Source organism: Chionomys nivalis, chromosome 13 (genome assembly GCF_950005125.1).
Source record: "Chionomys nivalis chromosome 13, mChiNiv1.1, whole genome shotgun sequence".
Lineage (NCBI taxonomy): Eukaryota > Metazoa > Chordata > Mammalia > Rodentia > Cricetidae > Chionomys > Chionomys nivalis.
Window position 1 is genome coordinate 27,645,414 of NC_080098.1, and position 10,517 is coordinate 27,655,930.

Below are 10,517 nucleotides of genomic sequence, written 5' to 3' on the forward strand. Positions count from 1 at the left end.
AAGAAGAAAGATGCTGTGGAGGGCATGGTGCACAGAATGAAAGGTCCTTGAAAGACAGTGTGGGCAATAAAGAATGATGGAGCAAAAGTAAAATATGGATGCTAATAATATGAATATTAGATGGTTGTGCCCTTGGTCCTGATAACCTCTGATTTCAGGTATATTAACCAAGTCATAGCTACAGGGAAATTAGCAGGAAGCTATCAAATTCATCTAGATTCATGACATATCTTACTTGGTTATGGTGAAATCATGATGGGAATTTTGGGCAAAGAACTATGAGCTGACCTTTTGCCTGACCACACACATCTATCAGAGAAGAAGTCTACTCCTTCCTGCTTTCTGACAGCAATTCAACTGTTTACACACACACACACACACACACACACACACACACGTGCCAGCACAGATGTGTAAATCTGAGGATTATAGAAATTGCTTGGTTCTCATTTTGCATCATCTGAGTCACAGGAATTGAAATCAAGTCATCATCAGGTCTACAGGCAAGTGCTTTAGCCTATTACACCATTTCACCTACCCCTTTTAGGATTCTTACATGATATTTTCTATAAAATGTTTTATGTATTACACAACAAGATAAAAATCAATTTTATATGAGATTAAGAGTTTGCCGCTGACTACCAATGTTCTGAAAGAACCATCACAGCGAAGGTCAGCATGAGCAAATGGATTTGTTTACCCTTTCTTTTCACTCTGTATTATGATGGACTTATGGGTTTCCTACATTCATATGGATCCTATCAAACTGGTTCTTTTGTCATAACACATGTCATCAAGAACCTTTAGCCAAGCCTTATGAAGTGAAAAGATTATTTAGCATCCAAGAACTGGTCCATAGAATTATTTCTTATCAGATACATATTTTTAAAAAAAACCTTTTTATAAGATAAAGAGTAATTTAATCTATTTTGTTAAAGTGATTGCTACTTAATGTTATTATTTGCGTCAAATTTCACATTATACTTTTTAAAATTTCACACTTTCATTTTTATGGTTTTCTTTTGTGTTAATGTAAAGCTTCTTACAATCTGATTGTTTCCTATCAGGTAGAGTGTCATATTTATCTCAACCAGAGCAAAATGCTGGAGTATTGCAAATCCAAGGACATCGCTCTGGTTGCTTACTGTACATTGGGAAGTTCACGAGACCCAATATGGTAGGTATCAAAACCAACAGCGAATCTCAAATATTATTGTTGAAATAGATTTAGTCCTTTAACAACTTTCTAGATCTAACTCTCAGCCTACTTAGAGAGGTTGGCATTTAAATTTCTGAGAAGATCTGAGGTGATATTGACTCTGCTGGCCTAAGGAGAATAATTGCCTATCTATGGTCTAGAGTATATAACAGTTTTGGAAGCCTTCTATTCTTAACATAATTTGAACTTCTGTAGTTTAGCATTTTACCTTCCCTTCCAGGGTGGACCAAAGCAGCCCAGTTCTTTTAGAAGATCCAGTTCTTTGTACCATGGCAAAGAAGTACAAGCAAACACCAGCCTTGGTTGCCCTTCGTTACCTGTTGCAGCGTGGGATTGTGACCCTGGCCAAAAGTTTCAAAGAGAAGAGGATCAAAGAGATGATGCAGGTGATGTAGGCACTGAAGCATCTGTGAAATATCTTCTCCTAGTTAGGGTTACTATTAATGTCATGAAGCATCATGACCAAAAGCAACTTGAGGAGGAAAATGTTTATTTGGCTTTGTTTCCACATCGCAGTTCACCATCAAATGAAGTTGGGGTAAGAACTCAACCAGGAGAGGAACCTAGAAGCTATGACTGATGCTGAGGCCATGGATGGGTAGTGCTTACTGGCTTGCTCCTCATGGTTGCTCAAACTGCTTTCTTATAAAATCCAGGGCCACCAGCCCAGGGAGGGCTTCACCCACAATGGGCCGGGCATCTCCCATCAATCAATAATTAAGAAAATATATTACATTTGGATATTATAGAGACATTTTCTCAATTGAATTCTTTGCTTTCAGATAACTCTAGCTTGTGGCAAGTTGTCATGGACTAGTCAGCACATATCCTTCATGTGGGTCTTTTGTGATCTCTCAGAACATCTTTGTACATGTTCGGCTCTTTTAAATTTATATTTATTCATATATATACACACATATGTATGCATGTATGTATGCCTGTGTGTGTGTTCATGCATGCATGTGCCATGATGTGTATGTGGAGGTCAGGTGACAGCTTTTCAGGAGTTAGCTTTTCTTTCCACTATGGATTCCAGGGATTGAATTCAGGCCTTAGGGTTTGAATTCAGCTCTTCAGGGACTGAATTCAGGTTTTCAGTCATGTGCCACAAGGGCTTTTACTTCCTGTACCATCTTGCCGCTCTGGATTGAGTTTTCTCATTTGCATGACAGTGAGGGTTTTCTACTGATTGGGCTGTTTGTAGCACTGTTCTCCTTCATTAGTTTACTATTTATTCTTTAGGTAACTAGTTTAGGCTGCACTTCATTACACATCACAACTTTTGTGGGGACGGAGTAGTCTAGAAATGTCTGTTATTTCCTTTCATCTATAAGGTCATTTAAGAATCTTTCTCTCGGGGCTGGAGAGATGGCTCAGCGGTTAAGAGTGTTGCCTGCTCTTCCAAAGGTCCTGAGTTCAATTCCCAGCAACCACATGGTGCCTCACAACCATCTATAATGAGGTCTGGTGCCCTCTTCTGGCCTGCAGACATACACACAGACAGAATATTATATGCATAACAAATAAATAAATATTTTTTTTTTAAAAAAGAATCTTTCTCTCTCCCCCACCAACCCCCATGAAGGTGCGTGTGTATGTGTGTTGTGCATATGGACATAGTCTGATATGTGTCTGGTTGTCAGAAGACAATCTTGGATGTTAGTTGTCACTTTTTACTTTGGCATAGAGTCCCTCTTGTATATAGCTGACATGGGGTGAACAGGATGTCCTAGTTAGTTTTCCTTTACTGGCTTAAAACCGTGACCTAAAGCAACTTGAGGGAATAAAGGGCTTGTTTGGCTTACACTGCAACAGTACAGTCCACCCTACCTTTAACAGCTTTATCAGCTGTTCAGATACTGATTTTCTCTTGTCTTCTACCATACTTTACAGTAGTACTATTGATTAATAAAATCATTAATCTGAATACACTGGGAGCTAGTGGTGATAATTTTGATCTCTAATTTCATAAGCTCTTTGGAAGCCAGTTCCTATTCTATTTGCTAATGACTTCATTACCATTTGACAATTTATAAATTAAACTATATAAAACTTATTTTCATTTTCTCATTTTTAATGGGATAGAGGAGTCTCTGGCCATACATTTTAGTAAATTCTTTTTTTTTTTTTTTTTTGATTTTTCAAGGCAGGGTTTCTCTGTGGCTTTGGAGCCTGTCCTGGAACTAGCTCTTGTAGACCAGGCTGGTCTCGAACTCACAGAGATCCGCCTGCCTCTGCCTTCCGAGTGCTGGGATTAAAGGCGTGTGCCACCACCGCCCGGCAGTAAATTCTTTTGTTAAAATGTTGACTGAGTTTTCTGTCCTGCCTGGTTGCTGCAGTCATTAAGTTCCAAAGAAATCACACAGAGTTCTACATTAATTATTAACTGATTGGCCTAGTATCTCAGACTTCTTATTAACTCTTATAACTTATATTAGCCCATAATTCTTGTGTGTGTTAGCCACGTGGCTTGGTACATTTTTCGGTGAAGCAGTCACATCTTGGTTCCTTTGTGTCTGGCTTATGGATTCCCTCTCTACAGCATTCTCGTTGTCCCTCCTGTACTTCTTGGTCATCCCGCCTATACTGCCTGCCTGGCTACTGGCCAAGCAGCATTTTATTAAAAATAATACAAGTGACAGAATAAAATACCATTGTCCCATAGCATTAAAATTCAGCTTTTATTGTTTTATTCAGTATTCTAAGTTGATATGTCTCAATAACACCATCTCTGTTTTTTTGGTTTTTTTTGGTTTGTAGTTGGGTGGTTCAATCTCTTATGTAAGAATATTGCTTTATTTCTTTTCTGCCTGTTATTTCTTAATAGTGTAAATGTTGTGAATGATATATTCAAGAGATTTGTGACATGTCTCCTGTGTTTTTAATATTGCCTCTGTACCACTCTTTTGAATATAATTGGGTTTCCCAGACTTGCAATATGTAATATAAAAGTAATAAAATTTCTACTTCTGTGATAGGTTTTTGAATTCCAGTTAACTTCAGAGGACATGAAAGTCCTAGATGGTTTGAACAGAAATTTAAGATACAATTCTGGAAATTAGTAAGTATCTTTGATCAATATATTGCTTCAGTTTGTTGAGTAGAAGTATAATGTATTAAATGTTACCTCGATATGCAGAAGACAAAAGCTAATGTGAGCTGGGGATGAGTTGCTTTGGGAGATCTTACAGATTTTCTCTAGGGCTCTGTTTCATGGTGGAAGCAGGGTCATCTTGACTTTCACATGTGCCTTCTGCCCTTCTCAAGCCACAGAACTCTTTGGATAATACAATGCCTTTCTTTAAACTGAAGCTCTGTGTAAGCTTCTGTTTTCTACAGTTGTGTCATGGCACATATACTTTACCATCTACCTGAGTTAAATACCTGAACTTATACATCAGCTTCCACATATCTCAGGGTGTTTTCCTAACCAGATCAATGATATCTTTTCAATACCATAGTCTTACTTAGACCCTCATATCTACTCCATATGCAATTGTTAATTACACCTCTTCAATTCGATGTTTTAAATAGAGTCAAGTTTCTTGATATGCAATACCTTTTCCTGAACTCAGCCCTCAAATTCTACGTTTGTATAAAACCAGTTGTTCTTTGTGAGGTGAAGAGAAACTATTGTTTTGCATTTTAAGAAATACAGAGATCTCAGTGCATAGGACAGAGATGTCTCAGTTTAGTGAGCTAAGAAACCGAAGGAAGATCTTGGAGAGCTTTCTATTGTTAGGAGATTTTTTTCCCATTTTTATCAAGACAGGGTTTCTCTGTGTAGCTTTGGAACCTATCCTGGAACTCACTTTGTGGACCAGACTGGCCTCACACTCACAGAGATCCACTTGCCTCTGCCTCTCAAGTGCTAGGATTAAAGGTGTGTGCCTCCACTACACAACTGTTGGGCGGAATTTGAAGGCAACAAATGATCTCTAGTTTTCCTTCCTTCCATAAAATTGTGAGAAGTAAAAAAAGACATACCCTATAAAAGAGTGTAAGCAGCAGTGTGTAGTTTTTCTGCCCATGGGAATTTAAATTCACAATATAAATAATGGAATGATGTATGAAATGAGTATAGCTCAATTAAAAATTTTATGTGCTGAAGAAAATAGCAGATACACAGTTAATAATCTTATCCTATGTATAGAAAAAAGTTAAGAATTATGGGAAATAGAACAATGATAGAGAGAATGGTAAACATAGAGGTGTTATTGCTGTACTTTATGCTTAACTATAAAAAATAAAAGAATGATCTTTGTTAATTATATTTGTGTCACTAGTAAAGTATGCAAATTACCAAATTATAAAGCATACATCTAGAATAATGGTCTTAATATTGTTAAACTGGGCATGGTGGCACACAAATATAGCTCCAACACTGGGAGATAGAGGCAGGAGGGTCAGAAGGTCCCAATCATTGTCAGCTATATGGTGAGTTTGAAGACAGCTTGGGATATGTGAGACCCAGTCTAAAAAATTGAAATATTTTCCATTTATAAACTTTATTTGTAAATCATGTGTTAGGGTTACCATTGCTATGAAGAAACAGCATGATGAAAGCAACATGGGAAATATAGCTTTTATTTTACTTACACTTTCATATAACAGTTACTTATCAAAAGCAGTGAAGGTAGGAACTCAAGCAGGGCACAAACCTGGAGGCTGGAGCTGATGCAGCAGCCGTGGAGGAGTGCAGCTTACTGGCTTGCTCTACATGGCTTGCTCAGTCTGCTTTCTTATAAAACCAAGGACCACCAGCCCAGGGATGGCACCACCCACAATGGACTGTGATCTCCCACATCAATCACTAATTAAAAATACTCTATTGATTTTCTGGTAGCTGGATATTATGGAGACATTTTCTCAATTAAGGCTCTTTCCTCTCAAATGACTCTTACTTGTGTCAAGTTGACATAAAACTAGCAAGTACAATATGCAACACTGTGTTAGATAGTAAAAAGAAAGTGAACTTGTTAGCAGTAACTAGTACATCTTAACCTAACGTTTATTACTGACCAACATTTGAATTTATCCTTCTTTAAACTAGGAAGAATCAATTTCTTATATTAAGCATTCTTTTTTTTCTAATTGCAGTTTTAATGGACATCCCAATCATCCATTTACTGATGAATATTAACATGGAGACCCTTGTCCAAATTTACACCGGAAGATCTGTTTATGCATCATGATATGAGACATGTCTCGGATACTGGCCATTGAACACATCACTTCTTATCAGACCTTCTTTTCTTTTCAATTCACAGTCAGCTATAGCTAAGTCCCCAGAGCTGTGTGAGAAGTCTGAAAGACAGCATCAAGATGTTTATCCTGATGACTCTTACATTTTGAAAGATTCATTTATTTTTATTTTACATATGAGTATCCCACATGTATGTGTACCTCATGAATATTCTTGTTCACTGAGGGCAACAGATCACCTGGAACTGGAGTTACCAATGGTTGTGAGTCACCATGTGGGTGTTGGAAGCCAAATCTGAGTCTTCTCTAAGAGCAGCAAGCCTTTAAACACTTTGCCAGTTCACCAGGTTCTACCCTAAAGATCCTTGCCTGCTTCTATTTCTGTGACCTTCAATGTCTTATTTCCTTCTGACTCCTTCTGACACCAACCTGATTTGCCTAGAAGTTTTGGATTGAATGTATGAGATGATGACTATCACTTAGTAAACATTTTTGGGTAAAATTTGGAAGAAATTTTAACATTTGGGGAATTAACAGTGACAGATTATTGATAAACCAATATTCCTCAAATTCTTTGAGAAAGAAGAAAGTACTCTGCAATTATCCCGCTCTTAGTTTGAAGGTGAGGCACATCTGGCAGTGGTGACCAAGAGTCCCAGGGCTTCCTTCACCAGCCCAAGAACCAGGGCTCCAAGAGCATGGAGATAAGATTTCCCTGTGGGAAGGCTGGGAGGTTGGAAGGTGGGTAAGAAGGGAACTCATGTAAAAGAGTCATCATGACACAGATGTGAAGACAGAAGAAAGCCAAATATGTCTCTGCTTGGGAAATATATCATTTGTTTTTGATCATTTTAACTAGGTAAAAGGGAATTCTATGTATTTTATCCAAGATAGAGATCTAGACTTTCAAGGGTTTCAGCAGTTGCCTTATTGAGCTATGGTAGGAAAAATTAATTCACATCAGTATAAACTCAATATTTAGCAAATTTTCTTAGTTTTAAAAATTGATCTGTGAAACATGATCGTATGTGTTTATAGGTAAACAAGACTCATTAAATATAAACTATCTCTAAGATTTTAAATTGTGTTATCAAATTAATGTTAAAATATATAACGATGATGAGACAAATTCTATAAATTTTCAAAAATTATTTGAAATATTGTATTTGACCAGCACAGTGCTTTAAGAATTGTTAAGTGTGGGCAATATCTTTTGCCCAAGAATATGTTAACGAAATCAGAGAGGAAAGTGTGCTGTGCTCAGAGAAGGTCCAGAAGAATGTGAAGGTAAATTAAAAAAAAAATTATCTACTGAGTTTCAAGGACACAGCTGAACTTATATATTTCGTTAATAAATATCTCAATTAAGAATTTTTTTGAGATAGTTTCTCATTAAATACTCCATGCTCACCCCTCATTCCTCTAGAAAGCTGAGATAAAAGGCATGCCACTATACCTATATATTTGAAGTCTGTTAAAGAAAAGGGAAAAATTATCAAAAAGCTTTAAATCACTTATAGCTACTTATCTATTAATAAATCTAACAAAATATGAATCGATAACAAAGCAAAATCCTATGAAATGTGTTGTTACAATAAAACTGTTATAATCTTATTAATAAATAAAAATATATATTATAATGGGGAATATGAAATTTCTTTAAAGACATTAGACAACATATAAAAACTAGACGTTTTATTGACCTCCCACAGCCAGAGTTTGTGTTGATGTCTGTGGCCCATGGTGTCACCAAAGGTCACATAGATGTCCAGGGACTGTCTGTGGCCATGTTAGTGTCTAAGGTCTGTCTTGCCACTAGGGTCATGCTGATCTGGGTGACCTGCACTGCCACACAACGACAGGGTGTTATCTGGGCCCAGGATGCTATTGCTGGTCATGTCTGGGTCTGTGGTCCAGCAGTAGTCAAGGTCTGGATTGATGTCTGTGGCTCCTACTGTCACCAGGGGCTGTGCTGATGTCTGGAGTCTGGACATCAGCCTGAGGCCTTTTTGATGTCTGAGGGTCTTGATGGGTCATACCAATCAGGGTGGCCTGTGCACCTACTGGGGCCATGAGGATGTCTGGACCCAACCTGTTGAAAATAGCCGTGTTTGCATCTGTGGTCCTGTTGCCACTGGTGTCTGTGATGACGCCTGTGGCCTGTGTTACTTCACAGGTTCATATGAAATATGTGTGTTGAATTCTGAAGGCTGTACTGAGTCGGTACCACCCTCACTTGCCCTGAGATAGCTGGCTGTGCCCCTAGTTGGACACTGCAGCAAAAGAGCTGCTCCTACCCCACATGGGAGAGCTGGTCCCTAGGACATTGGCCTAAGAGAGCTGGCTCTGTCCCTCACCTGAGGGGGGCAGTCCCAGAGGCCCAGTCCGACCAACTCAGCTACCATCAAGACATGAATTCTGGGCTTTTGGTTGTCCCACCCTAACATCTTCCCCATCTATGACCTACTGACGTTTGTGAAGGGCCTTGTCTTCAGGAACAGTAACGTAGGATCTCTATGACTCACAGCAACAGCATCCGACCTGAAAGGAGTTTCAGTGAGGATCCAGTGAGGATGGTGTGCCAGAGGCCCTGAACCAGACCACTGGCTCATCACAATGAAAATTTTGTGAGTGGTATTGGTCAGAAAAAAAGGGTATACTGTTTGACGCACTGCATCACTCAATACCACCAGGTCAAATGAAGAGGTGTTGCAAAGACAGAGGACCAAGGTGGTGTTGTTGTTTATTTTGTTTTTAATTAATTTTTAGGGGGCTTCTTGGGGGCTTATTCAGGGTTAGGGGCAGGTATGGAGGGACTGGTACATGAGCAGGATTGGGGTGCATGATGTGAAATTCCAAAAGAATCAATAAAGAGTTAAGTTAAAAATGAAATCATCAAATTATCTTCCAAGGTGGCTGTACCATTATGCACCCCCACTAGCAATGAATGAAGATATCCATTTCAGAGTCTTCCAGCATTCAGTGTTGTCAGTTTTCTGAAATTTTCCCATACTACTAACATTATCACCTCATTATTATTTTATTTACATCTCTTAAAACAGAAACGAATAGACAACAAGAACAAAACTAACCTAGACATTTCTATCATGATCATAGTCTCAGTGTCAATAGGGTCAATGAATCAGTTCTAAACCAACCAAATATTCCAAGGCAATAGCAAATGAACTTGTAGACTTATTCTTTTGTGCAAGTTTATTAGGTGTAAAGTTTATTAACTTTACATGATATACTGATAAGACAAAATAAAGTTACTCTTAAACAGAAGGAATTATGGAGAGTTGACTTTGAACTTATAAAGAAAATACAGAAATAAAATACATTAGGACTGGAGTGATGGCTCAGCCAGATCAGTGCAGTCCTTGAAATCATGAAGACCTGAGTTTGACTCCAAAACCCACACTTAAAAAGTCAGCTATAGTAACACACACACTTGTAAATTTAGTGTTGGGGAGGCAAAGACAGGTGTATCCATGCCCTCTTAGCCCACTTGGCAGGTTTCAGACTGGTGAGAGATCATGTCAATGAAAACAAAACAACAAAACGAAAACCAGAAAAATGGATGGTATCTTAAAAATAACAGCCAAGGCTGTGCTCTGGCTTCCACACACCCACATACATGCAGACATATGTACGATGAAAATTAAATATGCCAGTCAAAACTAGAGAGAGCAGTGTGCCATGGAAATAGAGCAAAAGTTTCTCCATCTTGAGTTCTAGTTTAGGTTAAACTAGATGTTGATCTTAATGGGAAGTCCTGTGGAAGATTATTCAGATCCATTCTAGGCAGCCAAGGTTAATGCCGCAGCTAACTTATCTTGGCTTTTGTTAAACTGTCTGCTTGTGCAACCCCCCCCCCCCGAAGCTGCCAAGCAAAAGAATAAGATATACCCTTTGTCTTTAAAATTCCCTCATCTAAATGCTCCGCATTACACTTGAGTCTAGAGTACCTGAGTGGCTTGAATAGAGACTTTCAAATGGCTATAGATTATCTGAGTGGTCTTCTCTGGAGGGTAACCCACCGCACCAGACACATGCTACTGTGACTATGAATATTTGATTTCCAATTGAAAAT

At 38.4% G+C, this 10,517-nt stretch overlaps 1 protein-coding gene across 1 annotated transcript in view; it reads left to right on the top strand.

The window, feature by feature from the left end:
• LOC130885467 (3-alpha-hydroxysteroid dehydrogenase-like) overlaps positions 1-8,063 on the top strand; it is a 29,425-nt gene extending 21,362 nt beyond the window's left edge. The window contains exons 6-9 of the mRNA XM_057786956.1: positions 1,068-1,177; positions 1,440-1,605; positions 4,198-4,280; positions 6,320-8,063. Coding sequence (XP_057642939.1) covers positions 1,068-1,177; positions 1,440-1,605; positions 4,198-4,280; positions 6,320-6,362 — 402 coding nt within the window. The 3' untranslated portion in view covers positions 6,363-8,063. The remainder of the gene's footprint in view (positions 1-1,067; positions 1,178-1,439; positions 1,606-4,197; positions 4,281-6,319) is intronic.
• The last annotated feature ends 2,454 nt before the right edge of the window (positions 8,064-10,517 follow it).